Here is an 18,778-nt window from a genome sequence, read left to right on the forward strand (position 1 = left end):
ATTGGTATTTTTACATGCTTTATTTGTACTGTCACATCATCAAGTTGAGACTGTCCGCAGCTTTATTGGTGTCACAAGTTGAAAAAAATGGTTATACCTACAGATAGCTTTCTCCTGCTCCCAGATAAATGCTTTGGCACTAGTCTGATGAAAAGTTCATAAAAACAGGTACAAAATTAAAAAGAAAACCCTGTATAGATTCCTGTCATGTGGGCATTACACACCTTATCAGCTATGGTCAGTCGTGATTTATGAGACCCTTTAATCACAACTCCCTCTTATCTGATCTTGCTGAGACTGACAGGTCGCAGGAGAGTCTATAAGCCATTTTAATATTAAGAGATCAAAAGTGGGCGGAGCTAGCCAGTGGAGAGGTACCCTGGTATTTTTGTTGAGTCATGTAGTACCGTGTGTGACCACTAGAGGGGACGTCTGGGCATTTCGCACAGAAGCCTCAACAAAGCCGTCTGAACGCTTTCGACTCCGTGTGTCTAAGAGGGAATATAACGCTTGTGTTGGTTTTCTGATAACACACACAGCAGGGGGCCATTTTTGTTTGGGAGGCGGGGGTGATTGGGAACATATTGCAGAATTCCAAAGAAGATACTTGTTTTTTAGAAATGCCGAATAGAGAGCAATATGCTTGTGCAACTAACAGATGCCTATAGTTCTCTCATCTCCCAACAGCCCCTATTTCAGAGACATTTTCTACATGCCCATTGCCCCCCTCTCCACCCCCAATACCCTTCACCAATACTCCATCTCCTCTGCATCCCCCTGCTAGTTGCTGTTTGAAACACAGAGACAGTGCTGAGAAGAAACTCAGAACTAAATCTTTTGTCTAGAAGAGGTAGCACTAACAAACAGAGTCTAATGTTATTTGACCACTGGGAGGTCAACAGCTGTAGAGAAAACCAGTTTTTCACTGAACGAAAGTGTGTATTAGGTGAAATATATACTTCTCTTTTCACCTCTTCATGCACCCAACTCCAGTGAAAGTTTGCCAAAAGTTTTAGCAAATTGCTAAATGTTTTGTAACACACTGTTTGTTTTTAATTCTTTATATTAGTGTTTTAATTTCTGGACTAAGAAGCTATAGCTTATGGTTGTTTAGCAACTGTAATCTACCTTTCTCATTCCTAAACCCAGAAAAATGACTGGCTCGTTTGCAGCTAAGGATGCTGAGAAAGACAACAGTAATTGCACGTAGGCATGTTCTGTAATTTGCTACCTGGTACTATGCAGAAGGCGCCTCATCTGTGCAGTGGATGAGAAAACTAGAAAGAAAACGGAGCAGAAAAAGAGGAAACTGGATTGCAACATTTAATCGCCATTTTATAGTCTGAAGGGCTAAATTGGCTTGAGATAATAAAGTAGGTTAAGAAGAAGGAAGTAATCTGACAATAGACCTGGCAGTAGCCTGTGTCATGAGCCAAGAGCACTGCTGAACATTGCCCTTGTCTTTGACACGATTTCATGGCCTTACTGATTTGGTGTACACATGTCTGCTTTTACAATAACAGGACTGAAATTTTCTGAGTTGCCGTTCTTGACTACAGCAAGAAATATTCTCTGCTACTTGGAAAGTGGCGTCAGCTTACTATGGAACTGTTTTGTATAAAAATAAAAGAAGAACAAAAATGAAAGACAATGTTTGTATGATGACCTTGTTTCCCCTCAGACAGGCTCCAAGCCAACTTTAAAAAGAACATAGTTTTCTGGGACAGATTCACAAATCTGAGAAAGAAAGAAAAATCCAACTGTTTCAACTTTCCTGTTTCAGAAAACTGAGAGCAATGCAGTACAATAATATGCATTTTTGAAGTGATTGTATTTAATATGCTCTGCTAGTACATCGTCTGTACAATGCCTTACCATGCTGGTGTCTTCAATTTGAAAAGTTTTTCGGAGGCCTGAATCACTCTAGTGTGATCATTTGCCAAGACACTGGCTCCCAGGAAAAATCCTACTTCCCAGTAACTCTGCAATTTTTCCAAGTTTCCCTTTTTCCCAAGAAGGCTGCTTATCTTTACTCCTAGAGAAACAAGAAAGGCAAACAATGCAATCCGACATTCTAGTTAATTCATACTTAAATTCCATTGAGCTTGAGTAACCATCTGCAAGGTGCTCTGGCTTGCAGACCATTCTTCTCTCTCTTACTGTTCATTTGTAATCTAATTCTTTAATGCATCAAGATGATGAAAAAGTGTAAATAAAACATGTGATTTCATTCGACTCTAGATCGGCATCACTTGGTACACGTGATCACTAGGTGTTCAAACAGTTCAGAGGAAAAAATGTCTCATCCCTTTAACAGAGGCATAATGTGTGGAAATGGGCAGTTGAAGCTTTTCATGGCACAGAGGTAAAGGATTTATTTATTTATTTATTTACTTCATTTATACCAAGCCTTTTTTCCCATTGAGGACCCAAAGTGGCTTACATCATTCTCCTCTCCTCCATTTTATCCTCACAACAACCTTGTGAGGTAGCTTAGGTCACAAAACAAACTCCCACAGACGAGTGGGATTTCAAACCTCAGTCTCCCCGGGTCCTAGTCCAACACTCTAATCCAGTGGTGTTCAGTCCACGGCTTGTGGAGAAACAAGTTTGCAAGCACCATCACCCAGAAGAGCCACATTTACTTCCATCCCCGGCATGAAGCCTGCCATTCAAGGAGGCTCACAGCTTACCCCTTCCTCCAGTGGTGACTATTTTAAGGTGGGAAGCAACTGCCAATCAGAAGCCCTACAGGACAAGAACCTCATTTACTGTCCTGAAACATGGGGCGGATGCCACATTGGGGAACAGTGCTCAGAAGGGCCCCAAGTGACATGTCGAGAGCAATATGTAGCTCCCAAGCTGAGTGATACTCAGCTCTAACCACTATACCATAATGGCTAAGGCAGCATCACCTGGTAAATAACAACTCGTTAAGCCTCTGTTAAAAGGGCAGGATTGTTTCCCCAAATTGCTGGCAATCCTAGTTATAGCTGGTATAAAGCAACCCTTCTCGTTATGATTTTTCTGTGCATGTGTTGACCTGGCTATGTTGTGATCCCTTCAAACCTACCAAACAAATGCAAGGTTTACAGCGCATTCCTGAGATTGGAAATCTGCGATGGCCAGCTCCCTTCACCTCCATTCTCCCTGGCTATTCTTCCCCCCTAAACACACGCCCGAGCACTGGCCACAACCTCTGCTCACCGACCTCCCAGCCCACCCATACCCTCTTACCTCCCTATCACTATGGCATAGTACAATAAAAGTTTAATATTCACACGGGGTGCCTGATTCTTGCTTTGGGAAGGGGACTGGTGGGTTTTGTGGAGCTACTTCAACCAGGCTGGTCAGGGGAGGGCTCAGCGGCAACCCCCTCGGGGGCACCCTAGTCCCCCTCTAGACTCATCTGCTATCTCTTGGGGGCCGTGTGGGGAGCTCTGAGTATGGGCAGGGTGGGGGTGTCTCTCCTGAAACTGCAGAGTGGATAGTGGAGCCGAGGGAGGTTGCCAATGAGCCCTGGTGCCGCACTCCACAACCCCTGCAAAGCCCAGCCACCCTTCATTTGCATGACAGTCTAGTGGCTCTCTGGTCGGCCAAACTGCGGCCCCTCACCCAACTGGGGGCTAAAGAAAGACACCTGGGGCTTGAGTCCAACATCCCGGACACATGATCTCCCCTCTCTTCCAAAGCCACCCTATGTTCAGCAATAGTCAAAGAACACAGTTGTAGGCCAATATTAACACAGTCAATCTCTGCATTATAACATCAGTTAGTATTTGTATTATAACATACTATATATAGTAACCCAATTATTATACACTGTTATGTTACACTATTTATATCTTAATGCAGCAGGGCACAAGTGTTGGTCTACAACTGTGTTCTTTGACTACTACTCATAATTACAGTTGAGTTTACTATATTGAATACTACCCTATGTTTGGCGGCACTCCCCTCCTGACCGCTTGGCCACCTGCAGCCACGAGCAGGCATTTGGCCATGGCTTTTCTGCCGCGGCTGCTCCCCACTCCTCCGCTATGCCCCGGGCAGGGGGTCACAGGCCCTGGCCGCTAATTTCCAAGTGATCTCTTAGAACCACCCATGGAACTCGAATATTTGCTGCCGTCTGACATGCTTCGCCCAAGCTCCACGGCCATGAATGCAATCCCACCATGACTCCCATCATGACTCCCACCATGAATCCCACCATCACCACCACCACCACCACAAACAACAGTCTGGGGTCTGGCCGTCTTCCGAGCTTGGATGTCCCACGCAAATGAAGATGGGTTCCCCGAGGCCTGCACGGGCAAGGGAGCAGCCATATGATCAGATGCGTCGTTCTCATGTATCGCCTCGGTGGCGGGATATTTTTAGCCAGACCCAAGTCAAATAAGGGGCTGACGGACATATCCATCGCCCCTGCCCTGTCCAGCAGAGGTGCACTTGCTCCTGCATAGCACCTCCAAGCTCGGATGCTGGCAGACCCAGCCCCCCCCCTTCAGGGGGTCCACCTTTCCCATGGTTGAAAGTCAGAGCAAGCTGCCGGTGGCCAGGAATCGCTGGGACAGCAGCACTTTCTGCAGGACATGGATGGCCCTAGAATATGGCCCTGGAGAGAGGTGTCCACCTCGCCACAGATCATGTGGATGACTGGCCTGTCCAGGTGGAAGCAGGCCAGGCCCTTGCTGTGCAAGAGCCAGAGGGTGCTGACGCGTTCCCTGTACTTGTGGCCCTGACGATGGTGCCGCCGCCGGAGAGTCACCCCAAGTCTAGAGCTGGCAGCAGATGGACCACTTGCGGGTGGGCCCAGAGTCGCCCCAGAGAAGAGGGCCTCCCAGCTGCACCATTGCTGTGCCCCTGCCTGCGGCCTCAGGAATGCGCTGTGAATGCCAAAAGCTTGTGGATTTTTTACTCAGTGTGACTGACTAATTTCTTCTTGAACTTTCCGTCTAAAATTCTATGTTTGTTCTGTCAGTCTCAAAGATATTTTAAAATAAACACTGTGAAGGTTAAGGAAACTCATAAGTACTAGTAAAAATGGCAAAATGAACAACCATAGAATATTTCTACTGAACAGCCTTCATTCATTTTAGTGAATCTTCATTTCATTTTTCAGGAACATGCTAAATGAATGGATGCTTCATCGTAAACCAAAGAAGCTATTTACAATATTCATCTTCCACAATAAAGTATCTCTAATAATGGGATTGTAATACACATTTTCACTGCTTGTAATATAGCAAATCAGACATCCCTATCCTGAAAATCCTACCACATCTGTAATTTATAACAGGTTTCAGAGATAAAGTTGTATAGAATATTACTGATGCTACATTTATAATAAATATAAGACACTCTTTTTCTGTTTTTCAAATAGAACAACAACAGGGGAAGCAGGATTGCCAGCTCTGGGTTGGGAAATATCTGGAGATGTTGGGGATGGAGCCTGAGGAGGGTGGGGTTTGGAGAGGGGAAATATATAATGCCGTAGAATCCAATTGCCAAAGTGGCCATTTTGTCCAGGGGAACTGATCTCTGTCGCCTGGAGATCAGTGGTAATAGCAGGAGATCTTCAGCCACCACCTGGAGGTTGGCAACCCTAGGAAGAAGTGATGTGCTAGCCCTCACTTGACCTAGCTGCAGCCTCAAGAACCAATTGGGGGGGTCAATGTCATCAGTGTGACAGATCTAGTAAAGGGGGCCGGTCCAGAAACAACTGTAATAAATTCTTCTCTTCTTTTATTGTCTCCATGTAAGAGAAATTCAACTAATTCAACTGAAGGTAGTCAAGGTTATGTCAATACACAGGATCAGTGCAGAGGCCTGAAGTGTCATCATTAAAATGGAAAAGTTAGCTGAAGCTCAACATTACTTGCAAACAAAGAAGTCTGGCTACATGCATCAGAGCATTTCCCTTAAACGCAGAGGAGGATGAACATACTGTCACAGAAGCTGATCTGCCTGTGAATTAAAATAATATTATATATTGCCAACTTTATGTGGCTCAAAATTATATTACCAATTTTCCGTAGCTCAAAAGAGGTATCAAACTGGTGCCCAGCAGCCAAGAGAAGTACTGCATAATTAATTCCTGACTGTAATGTTGGTTCTGACTCAAATGCCTTCTTGAACCTAGAAGAACAACAGGGTTTTAAAACAAGGCAGTTTTCCAAGGAGGCAATTGCATTTTTGGTATTCTGAGAACTGATCATCAGTTTACTCAATGCAGTCAACCCTTTAAGGCACAAAATATTCTACTGTTCTCCATCCAGGCTTCATGGTTATTTTAAGAAGCCAACATTTATGACATCCTCCTAACATTTCCTCATGTGTTTATGCAATTATGAAAAATATACAACATGTTAACAACATTGCTGTTTTGCACTGAGAACTAAAAATATAAAGTCTGAACATTAGTATAACAATTTGTTAGGACATTTATTCTGGAATTATGACTTCCACGATACTCATGAAAGGAAAAATCATAAGTTTAAAAAAATGAATTTATATAAATCAAGATTAAGCCCTTTGCTTGCAAAATTAAAAATTCAGCTGGATGTATAAGATTCTCCGAAACCTTTAAAAATGGATCTGTATCGAATTCTATTACTTCTGATAATTTATATGGAAGCAAATGCAAAAAAGAAATTTAAGCCAAGCAGATTTTTAAAAATCTAGATCTCTCCAGCTGGCTCAAACAAAGAGAAACGTTGGTGATATACAAGACAGAAAGTTTTGTTGTGCAGAAACTAAAATACCACAGTAAATGTGCTCACAATAGCTCTCTTCCCAAGTCCTATCTAAAGGCCACAAAACAAGGTGTCGCGAGAATTTTCAGTATTGATCATTAGTTTATATTAAAAATATTAGTAATCTATATTAAAAGAGTTTGGGTTGAAATTGACCACATACATTATAATCTATAGTCACACAAGACCTGACTTTTAGCTGACATCAGCTCCAATTAGGCTCTTGGCCCTAAAGGGCACAGGAGCTAGTCAACCAAAGCACATTGCGTGCTCCAAATCAAGGCCGTTCAAGCAGGCGGCAAATTGTCTGCCCACTCTAGGAGGAGATTGTTTTGGGAACATGGATGGACAAGACAATCAGATATCAAAACTGACATTGAAAGAATTATTATGGAACAAGATATTTCTAAACAATTAAGTCATGATTTGCAGAAAACTCATTTCCTAAGAATGTGACAGGGAGGGGTCATTGGGACCCCCTCTCCTCTCTATAAAGGAACAACCCAAAACCCCAGTCCTTGTCCTTCCACTGAGAGACCACAGACCCTTTGAATGGTTGCCATCTCTGTCTCTCTCTCTGGAAGTGACCCAGGGGCCTCTGTTTCTGTTGTCTGTCAATATGTTTACGTTTGTTAAGTACTGTCATATATGTTAAATATTGTTTTCTCCTTTGCTTCATATTCTTTTTGTAAGTTCAATAAAACTGTTTACTACTTATATTGCTTGAATGCTGTTTGAGAATGACTGTGGAAGAATGCTTCTCTGTATGCAAGGTCCTTTTTCTAGCCAAACCTTTCTGGGTTGCTTTTTGGTAAGTGAAGCAGGCAGGAAGGACCAAACACAACGGACTAGAAGGTGGGGGGGGGTCAAAAGATTCCCCCCACACAAGGTTAAAGGTGACAGTTTATTGCGCGCCTTGTGCTCATCCAGCCTTTGCCCTGTAAAGTCAAACAGCTTCTTTTTTGGATGAGGGACAGAAAGGGAAAAGTAGATCTAAAAAAAACCTCACACAATGCAAGAAGCATTACAACCTCCTTGCATTCAGGGTTGGTGGAGATGGGAGAATCAAACTACTCAAGAGGCACTGGAACCATTTCTGCTGCCGCTACTGCTATAACACCCCAAAGAACAACATTAACAACCTGCTTGCCTTTGCTGATATGTTCTACCTTTGGAAAGCTGCGAGCGTGTCCTGTCACAGAGCAAACTGCAGAAGCAGATCCCTTCCCTCCCATCCTGATTATAATAAGCCTGATATGCTGGGAAAGGAACAGCTAGTTCTGCCAAAGAGGGCTCTCACCAGTCCCACTAGCATTCTGACTGTTCACAATACATGGGTGTCAAGGCCAGCCTCTTTTGTGGTTAAACTAACATTAGGTCAGGTCTAACCATTACATTACACTGCATGGAAATAGTATCAGCTCCTCTTGTTGTTACAAGCTTTGACACACTGGAACATATGTATGTTATGTAAAACTTGTACATAGACAGAATTTTCCCATTGAACTATCATTCAGAACTATTCAAGGACTTTTCTCTCCCTAGTAGAAACTAGATGGCAGAAAATGCCACTTTCTATAGCAAGGCTGGAGAGCAAGGAATGCCTTCATTCCTTGCAGAGACCTTGAGCACATTTCAAGTGTTATAATGCCTTAATATTTAGCACTGTCATGAAGAGACCTTGAGTACATTCCAAGTGTTAAAATGCTTTAAAATTTAACATCCAGGAATGCCTTTCTAGCTAGCATCCAGCTGTGACATTTTCCAGCCTCAAAATTATGTCTTTTTTAGCCTCAAGGTCATGTCTCAGTCACAGCTTAGTAACAAATGTCTAAAAGACATCCAAGAGATACTTTTCTAAGGATATTGAAATGGTGTTGGTTATATATACTATAGGGATTTAATAGAAATGCTATATTATGCTTATTTAACCCGCAATAGTTAAAGTATGACGTTGCTAGTAGAATCCAATGTTTTATAAATGTTGAATAAATAATATAACTGATTTTTGTAGTAATTTAGCTGACTATTCAGTATGTTGTCATGACAACAGTGCTAGTGAGAATATTGTAGCAAGGAACAGCAGTGTCCTTGAAGCTATTTTGACTGCATAATCTTGACTCTCTGCTCTCCTGTTATTTAATTAATATTGGAGACATAAATATGAGCGCAGAAGGGTAGAAAGTTAGATTTCTCTAAGTCTTTGGACTAAGAGAATCTCAGAAGATACTGGTTTGGTATGTATGAACTACTTACTTTTATGTTATTCTAGATAGTGTGAATCAGATTCTTTTAACTAAATCAGACTTTTTTAACATATTCTAAATTTTGGGTTTCAAGATTACTTAGCATATAGAACTTGCTTGTATTCTTGTATATGCTTTTAAGACTTTAAAGACTTTATAATACATACATTTACACATATATTACATTGAAGTTATACACTAAAAAGACTCACTTCTTTGAGTAAATTAAGTTGTGTCCTGCTTATTAGGTGACTAACTGAATAAGATAACATACCACTTCTCAGGAAGGGATCAATTCTAAGAGATTAGTCAACTGAAACGCACTGACCCGCTTCAATGGCTCCCTTAATGCATTACAGCTCCTTGTGATAGTATGAGAAAATATATATTATGTAGTAAAATGGTAGGATGTATTATAAACATCAATGCTGTATGCAAATATATAAAGCTTTATCAATATATGTTAGAATTGGGTAGTGATTGCAAAGTACTATATTCAGGCTACGAAAGAGGAATCTTTGTGTGAACAGAAAATAAAGGAGTAGGATGAGGTAAGCTGAGAGAGGGGTCAAGAAGAAAGGTGTACCGACTTCCGGTGTCTGTGCCGGCCCCGGCAAAAGTCTCTTGGGAGAGTTCCCAAGAGAATCCAAGATATGCTCTAATTTGGAGTGCTTTTAGCACACCAACCCGGTCCAAAATAGTGGATTGGGACACAGGAATTCCTCTGCAGCCTGAAGATAGCAGTGTGACTCCCATACTCTCCGAGGGAGCTTTTTTAAGTCCCCCGGAGGTGTGGATGGTGTCCTGCTAGGCCGTTTGTGAGCGTGTTGCGTATGGCCCTTGGGGAACTTGGGTTACCTGCTGGCGACTTTGGCTCGCATTCTTTTAGGATTGGGGCGGCTACCACGGCGGCGGCTTGGGGGTTATCTGAGCAGCACGCCAAGGCCATTGGGAGATGGCGGTTGGCGGCTTATAAGACTTATGTCAGGCCGCTTGTTAATGATTGTGTTTGAGTTACAGCGGGAAGGCGGCACCAAGTGTGGCTGTGTGGCCACAGCATTGTGCACTGGGCAGGACTCTACGCTATTGGTTCTGGTTGGGGAAGACACCTGGGCTTGGATGACCTGATGGAGGCGTACTGGTTCGGTGTGCGAGGCATGCGGTGGGATGCTCTCTTGCCCTATCTGCGGCGAAAGGTGCAGCAGCACGGAGTGCCGGATGTCCTTGTCTTGCAACTGGGTGGCAACAATATGGGCAAGGTCAAGGGCAATGCCCTGCGGGAAGAGGCAATGAGGGAATCTGCAAACTTTGATTACATGGTGGCCATGTATTTTCTGTATGTGTGTTATGGTCGGACATGCTGGAGAGGAGGTCATGGATGGGGGCGGAACACCCAGAGAAGGTTGACCGGGCTAGGCGTAAGGCAACATTCGCTATCGGTAGGGCGGTGACGGCCCTGGGCGGTGATGTGATCCCTCATCCCGAGCTATCATGTCGCCTGGAAGCGCTGTATCGCTCGGACGGTGTACATCTGTCTTCGTGGGGTATGGATCTTTGGTTGCATGACATCCGGCATGGTCTTGGGGTTTGGTTACAGCGTTAGGCATTGGCGGGAGTCGGCCAAAAGTGGGGATCCCCTCCCGGCCTCCTCTTGTGGCGGTTTTGGGAATGGGGCCAGAATCCTGTTTGTGGAAAAGCTGGCCTGCGAGCCCCCTTTTCCTGGGCTGGGGACCCCAAAAGGGGTTTTGGGGGGGAGGCCTTTGGTTTGACTGCCTGGCGGGGCAGTGGGGCGGCCTGCCTCCTCCCAAGTGACAGGGTACCACACAGTGGCTGCCGTCCATGTGGGACTGGGATCTGCCATCTCAGGCTGTACCCAGCATGGGCTGGGCACAGGATACATCAGCTGGCATCGGGTCACCTGATGTCAGGATTCTGCCTCCATGCTTGCCAATGCCTAATGATGTATGTTTGATGTATGTATTAAAAGTTGTGGCCTGTTTTATTCCATACATGTGTTGTGTCATATTTCTGATTCCAGAAAGGGTGGGAAGCAGTGCTGCCCTTCTACCGGGGGTGGGGAGGTTTCTTTGGTCAGGTAGGGGCAGACGGGCCCTGGGACCCCTATTTGACCTGGATCCCTACTGTTGGGGATCCGGAGTTTGCGGAGCCGCACCGGGTGATGGGCTCGGCTGGCCGTTCGGCCGCGGGAGTGGGGGGGGAGCAGCAGGGGCCTGCACTCTCCTCCCGACGGCTAGAAAAGGGGGGAGGGCAACTCTTACCGGTGGGCAGCCTGGGGGGGCGGCTCCGAGCAGGCGCCGGGGTCCTCATGGTGGCAGGGGGAACCGGAGGGAGGCGACCGGATGGCCCGTCGCTGCGCGCCTCTTTCCGGTCTCGCCTGTTTTTTGAACAGGCCAATCAGGGCCCGGCTCTCCGGCCTCTCCACCCCGGCCGGTGCTACCGACCGAGGTGCTCGGTCTGGTCCGCCGGCCGGGTATTTATGGGGAGGAGCTGCATGTGGCTGGCCCTGTTTCCAGCCTGCTTTGACACGCCCACCCTCCCCCTTTTTCATAGCTACGGCGGGGCCTCTGCTGTTCATTGTTTAATGGTTTGATGGCATGTTGTGTAATGTTGTTCTCTATGGTTCCATGTACATTCGGGCTGTTTTTGTAGCGTTTCTTGTTCCGGTAGTTGAGTTTATGGTTGGTTATTATGGGTTACTTTGCATTGATTATCTGTCACAACTGTCGGGGGTTGGTGGTTTTGGGCATGGGGCCAGAATCCTGTTTGTGGAAAAGCCGGACTGCGAGCCCCCTTTTCCTGGGCTGGGGACCCCAAAAGGGGTTTTGGGGGGGAGGCCTTTGGTTTGACTGCCTGGCGGGGCAGTGGGGCGGCCTGCCTCCTCCCAAGTGGCAGGGTACCACACAGTGGCTGCCGTCCATGTGGGACCGGGATCTGCCATATCAGGCTGTACCCAGCATGGGCTGGGCACAGGATACATCAGCTGGCATCGGGTCACCTGATGTCAGGATTCTGCCTCCATGCTTGCCAATGCCTAATGATGTATGTTTGATGTATGTATTAAAAGTTGTGGCCTGTTTTATTCCATACATGTGTTGCGTCATATTTCTGATTCCAGAAAGGGTGGGAAGCAGTGCTGCCCTTCTCCCGGGGTTGGGGAGGTTTCTTTGGTCAGGTAGGGGCAGACGGGCCCTGGGACCCCTATTTGGCCTGGATCCGCAATAAACATCCTACGTTCCTTATAACTATTCAAGCAGTTTTCTACTCTACTTCAAAAAGCTAGATTGTGATTATATAATGTTAAGCTGATAATGTTGTTTCAATTAACCTCGACATAACTGTAAAAAAAGTTTCCACTTTTCAGTATGCTGATCTGCACTCATCAGGTAGGTCATTTTGGTTATGATTGCATATTCCATCAATTTATCTTTCCATTCTTCTATCTCTGGAAGAGATGGTAGTTTCCATCTCTTTGCAAGAATGACTCTGGCCGCAGTGGTGGCATATTTAAACAAGTCCTTAAATTGGGAAGGCAGTTCTGTTGGCATCACACCTAGCAACAAACTTTTAGGGTCCATGGAGAATTGTTGTTGCAACATCTTCTGTAGTTCTTTGTGAATCATTTCCCAGTAAGACTGCAACATCGGGCAAGTACACCATACATGGTAATAAGAACCATCTGTAATTTTACATTTCCAACAATCTCGTTGCCTCTTTTCTTTTTCATTGCTCATCCATCTTCTGTATCATGTTAGGAGTAAGATACCATCTATAAAACATTTGTACCAGTTTTCTCTAACTTCTTGACTGACGGTGAACTTTAACTCTGTTGTGAACAGTCTTTCTCATGTTTCCATTGTTACCATTTCTCCAAAGTTCTGCATCCGTTTAATCATGTTTGTCTTCACTTGTTCGATTTCAGTATCATATCTTAGCAACAATTTGTATATCTTCCCAAGCAAATGATCCTGGTTTTTGGTTATTATCGTCTCAAATTCCGTTAATGTTCTCATCGTACCAGATTTTAGACAATCTTCTTTGAGCTTTGATCTTACCTGTAAATATGTTAGCCAGTTTAGGTTTTTTTTTTTTTTTTAGTGCTTGTAGGTGCTTGATTTCTCTGGCCTGACCGAACATATCTTGATATGTAAGATGAAAACCGCACTTCCAGGCAAGATCTTCATGATAGGCTTCAATCGGAGACATTATAGGCGGAGAGGGGCTAATTTTTTTTGTAGTTATGCCATACTTTTAGCAATGCTGATTTAGCAGCACAATCTTCCAATGTTTGTCTCATTGTAGCAATAGAAGCGTTAGCATTCCGTAACAAATTGTGAAAGCCAGTTGCCAAATCTGCTCTTTCTATCTGTTGGAAATTTAATCCAGTCTACTATCCAAGTCAGACAGGAAGCCTGATAGTATAGTTTGAGATTAGATAGTCCAAGCCCTCCTCTTTTCTTATCATCTTGCAAGGTTTTAAATCGCACTCTCATTTTTTTGCTGTTCCAAACAAATTGATTGATCTTTCTTTGCCAGCCTTCTAATAGTTTGTCTCTTAGAGCAATTGGTAAAAATTGAAATAAAAAGTTGAGTCTTGGGAGCATTCGTTTTTATCGTTAATATTCTGACAAGCCATGAATCGTTTCAAATTCTTTTCCATTTCTTTCCATACTCTTAAATAGTTTGCTTTGTATAGGTGGTTATTTTGAGATATAATATAGATACCAAGGTATTTTTCCGGGTTGCACGTGATTTGACATCTGGTTATCTTCTTAATTGACATTTGTTCTTCCTCAGTGATGCTGAAAATCAAAATTTTGGTTTTGACCTTGTTAAGCTTATATTCTTTTTTCTTCTAGGCTTTTCTAGAAAAGCCTAGAAGAAATCGTGGGTCACCCAATTATAGAAAACATGGTGGCAGTGTGGCAAAAACTTAAACCAAGGCTAAGTTCTAATGGATTTTATTGATGGCACCCTTTAATGTCTTCGGCTCGGTAATGGATAGGAAAAAATATGGGACAATACAATATCAGGACTTGGTGAAAACAGACGGTACATTGAAAACACTAGTTGAGATACAAGACAGTCATCCGCAGATGCCATGGCTAACCTATCATCAGTTAATTTCAAGATTAAAGGAAGACTGTTTAATTCGGGGAGTATTGAAAATGAAAACAGAATTTGAGCAGATGATATGCAAACCAACTCAACATCTATTAGGTAAAATCTATAAGCTACTGGTGACATATGATACAGAAGACGAACAAGTGAAGTCGTGCCAAATTAAATGGAGAATCTGAATGAGACTATAACGATCAATGAGTGGGAACAGTTATTTGGCAAAAATCTTAAATTTACGCTATGTCAAGGGATCCAGGAAAACTGGTTGAAAATGCTACATAGGTGGTACCTTACGCCAAGTGATATTCAAAATATGAACAACTTGACATCTGGTCTATGTTGGAAATGTTGTAAAACTAGGAGCACTTTCTATCACTGCTGGTGGACATGCAAGTTAGTTCAGAAATTTTGGAAGGAAATACATAAGAACTTAGAAGGCATTATTGGTCAAAGTATATCATATGATCCTAAATTATTTCTTTTAAGTAAAACTCCAGACAACATCGACAAAGACCAACAGAATATATTGAAATATTTAATTACAGCAGCAAGAGTAGTATTAGCATCTCTATAGAAAACAAACAGAATCCCGACCATAGAGATCTGGATGGATAAATCCTATGAATATATAACAATGGCACAACTGACTGAAACATTACAAATGAATAATCAAAAACAAAATAGAGACAAATGGACACCTTTCTATGAATACATTACAACTAAAAAATAACAATTAGACTCCAAGAGTCACAGTAGATTCAAGATGGAGCTTAAATCCACCCTGCTAGAAAAATAACTGTATTAATAAAAGATGTAAGGGGGTAGTACTAGGCGCTGCACCGCTAAATATTATTTTAATAATTTACTGCTGTTTTTTTCCTTCCCCCATCCATTTTTCCCTTTTGTACCCCTTTTTATCGTTGAAAATCAATAAAAATATTTAATAATAAAAAAAGCTTATATCCTTAATACCGGGCAAATCTCTAAATATGAGATTGCATTTTGAGAGTCGATATCTCAGGATCTTGGCAGATTGACACAACATCATCTGCATAGCTTTTGATCTTGTGCTCTTGTATTTCAAGCCTTTGATGGTAGAATTTGCCCTGATGAAGTTAGCAAGAACTTCCATTGTCAAATTGAATAGAAGCAGAGAAAGTGGACAGCCGTGTCTCTTGCCTTTAGCAATACAAACTCCTCAGTTAAACTTCCATTTATTAGAAGACGGGCTTTTTGCTTAGAATATATTGCTTGCTTCAAAAATGTTGTTAAAGTTATTTCCACAAGCCATTTGCTTCAGGGTCTCAGAAATAAAATTCCAAGAAACGTTGTCAAAGGCCTTTTCTGCATCCAAAAACATAAGTGCTGCCTTCAATGATTTAGATTTAGTGTATTCAATGGCACTGAGAACTAATCTGACGTTATCTCTCATGTGTCTTTTGGGGACAAATCCAGTCTGGTCCGGATGTATTAGTCTGGTGATACATCTCTGCAACCTTAGGGTGAAAATAGAAACAAATAGCTTATAGTCCATGTTCAACAAAGATATGGCTTTGTATGCTTGGAGTAGATAAGGGTCTGCTCCCTCCTTTGGTATCAGAGAAATATATGCTTCTTTCCAAGAATCTGGAATTTTCTTCTCCATAGGATATCATTGAACATCTTTAGAAGATTGAGGGAAAGTTGATGCTCAAAAAGTCGATAAAATCTTGGTGTGAGACCATCTAGGCCTGGAGCCTTGTCTATCTTTTCTTTAATCACGTCTACAATTTCTTGGGTGGTAATTCTTTGGTTAAGACTTTCTTTGCCTTCTGCTGTAAGTTTCAATAAACAGGCCCAAGAGAGATACTGTGTTAGGTCTTTGTCCTTCAAGTTATCTTTTGCATACACGTTTGCATACACGTGGTACCATGCTATCTCTTATTGGTTAAAGCTACAGCTGCTCCCATATGATCTAGCTCCCCTAGTCTTTGCAGATAAATTTCCCTCAAGATGGATTAAATCAATTGAGGATACGGATGACCGTGTCAAAGATATTACTTATCAGGTTGCAAGATTCTGTGCCAGGGCATGTGTAATAAGGCAGAAGAAGCTGTCATAATGTCTTTCATGCTAAACATATCATTTTATTAAGAGTTGTTGTAACTAAATTTTTGTTTTATCTGATAAAATATTAGACATATTTTAATTATGATATTCTTTTTTGTGTAAGCTGGTCTTTGACCGTAATAAATAAATTGATTGATTGACTGATACACATGTTTTAAAAAGTCTATAAAGATTCTTTCTATGACTTTTTGCTTATTATATATTTTTCTGTCTCTTTTCGCTCCCAGTATTTTTCTCTTCAACGTTTCTTGCCTTATTTGGTTAGCCAGGTATCTGCCTGGTTTGTTGGCTTTCTCGAAGAATCTTTGTTTGGCATACCTGGTTTTTCTTTGCAGATCTTCTGCTTCTATGGCTTCAATTTTATTTTAACCAGTTTTATTTTGTCCTTTACTTTCTTGTCAAGAGAATTCTGATGTCTCTTCTCTAAATCTCTAAGTTCACTTTGAAGTTCTCTATGGGTTTTTTACTTATCTTTCTTGATTTTAGTGTTAATTGAGATGAGTCTGCCTCTAATGAAGGCCTTGCTGGCATCCCAAATTGTAAAACTGGAAACATTAGATGTGTTGTTGATTTTGAAGAATTCTACAAGGTCTTTCTTACATTGAAGTGCAACCTTTTTCTACATAGAATTTGATCATTTAACTTCCATCTTCTCATCCCGGACCCAGCTTGAGTCCAAATCAGTTCAGTCGGGTTATGATCAGATAATGTTCTCAGGACAATGTCAATTGATTTCAGATTTATTAGCATTGTCTTTGAGATCCAACACGTCTATTCTGGAGTATGAGTTATGACGGTCTGAATAAATTGTATAATCTTTAGTGTTCGGATTCTTGGTTCTCCAGGCATCAACCAAATTTAATTCATTCATGTACAAAAAAACATTTTGCGGGAGTCTTCCTCGAATACTATTGAGATTTATCTACAATGGGATTTATTACCCCAAGTATCGCAATTTCCCCTTGATGGCATTCTATCAGCTTTTTGAAAAATTGTCCAAAGAAAACCTCCTTTGCTGAATTGGGTGCGTAAATGTTTGCTAAAGTGAAAGTTTCCCCATTGGTTTTTTGTAAAATAAGTAGCTGAAATCGTCCTTCTCGATCAGGGTAATGGTTCAAAACCGTCAATTTCCTTTCATTTACATATGTATCTAGACCTTTCTTTTCTTTGACCGATGGAGTATACCGATGGAAGTGCCCAGGTATTTTGCCTGCAGAAATTTTTCATGTTCTTTTTTGACGTGAGTCTCTTGTAGACAATGTCATTGCCCAATTTTATTAAACTGGGAAAACCTTTTCTTCTTTTACCAGGGGAATTTAGGTCATTAATGTTGACTGAGAACGTTTTAATCAATTCAATTTTGTTATTTACAGATGAGTATCCGAAGAGGCAGCTTGTCCTAATTTACCCTCCTCTGAGGCGTTACCTTCCTCTTGTGGTTTGTCTGGCTTAGAAACTTCACGTTTTTTTATTGCCTGCCTAGTTGTAGAGCCACTGGGCCCTTCTCCAGTTGTTTTTGTCACTCTGTGGCAGATGGTGATCCGTTGATAAAATTTCTTCGATCAAAGCTTTGGCTTTAGACTGTTTGCGAACAATTCTTTTCCTTTGAAGCAACGATACTTCTAGTGAGTAAGAGATCAGCCAACAAAATCTTATTTCTCTTTCCACTAAGATTTGTCTTAGCTCATTGAAGTCTTTCCTTTTTGCAAGAACACTTCCGGGAAGGTCAGTAAGAATCTGTACTGGAGTCCCGTTACAGAACAGAGGATAGTCTCTTTGCACTCTCAGAAGTAGGTCTTTGGTCTTCTTATGGACAGTTCTGACCAAAAATATCTGTGGGAGTATTGTTTCTCTTGGTGTAGGCCGAATTTATTCTGTAGCAGTACTTGACTTCTGTCTCCGTGTCGTCAAATTCATACTAGTCGTGTAATAACGTTTTAAGATTTTCTTCCAGGTTTGCTCTTCCAAATTTGATGTTCTCATTTTTTAATTTGATTTCGTGCACCTCAATTTTGGTATTTACATCTAGAAGAAGCTGCAAATGTTCTCGAAGTTCCACTTCGTGTTGATCTACAGTTGAGTCAGTAGCTTTTTGTTGTCATTTAATCTCTGTTATCCCCTGCATGTGAACTGCATTTTTTTCTTCAACCTTTGTTATACTTTTAAGTACTCTTAGTTCAGATTTTTAAAAATACTCAAACCAACAAAAGTCAGTGCTTAAAAACATTCTTTGGGCTTTACCTCGAAACAGAAATCAAAGGTGACAGAAACAGTCAAACTTAGGTCTTCAGGTTGGTCAAAGTCCATAAATTAATTCCAGGGTCTCCCACAATAATCCAAAATCCAGATTTTATAGACCTCAGGGCCCTGCTAATTTTCATTGCAGTTGTTTCGTGCACCGTTTTGATGGGCCCCCAGGTGGCAGCAACTAAAATTGGCAGTGTCCTTTGTGTGAAACTAAAGCAAATGGAGACATTTGCCATTGCCGATATGAAAATTGAAAGCAAATTAGTAAAAAACACTCAAAAG

General features: G+C 42.1%; 1 protein-coding gene across 1 annotated transcript in view; it reads right to left on the minus strand.

Annotated features, from left to right (window-relative positions):
• Positions 1 to 18,778, minus strand: part of MAP3K5 (mitogen-activated protein kinase kinase kinase 5) — a 124,920-nt gene that overhangs the window by 51,724 nt on the left and 54,418 nt on the right. The window contains exons 8-9 of the mRNA XM_056853832.1: positions 6,026 to 6,138; positions 1,876 to 2,035 (exon numbers count right to left, since the gene is read on the minus strand). Of these exons, the coding sequence (XP_056709810.1) occupies positions 1,876 to 2,035; positions 6,026 to 6,138 (273 nt within the window). The remainder of the gene's footprint in view (positions 1 to 1,875; positions 2,036 to 6,025; positions 6,139 to 18,778) is intronic.

Source organism: Euleptes europaea, chromosome 7, assembly GCF_029931775.1.
Source record: "Euleptes europaea isolate rEulEur1 chromosome 7, rEulEur1.hap1, whole genome shotgun sequence".
Classification (NCBI taxonomy): Eukaryota; Metazoa; Chordata; class Lepidosauria; order Squamata; family Sphaerodactylidae; genus Euleptes; species Euleptes europaea.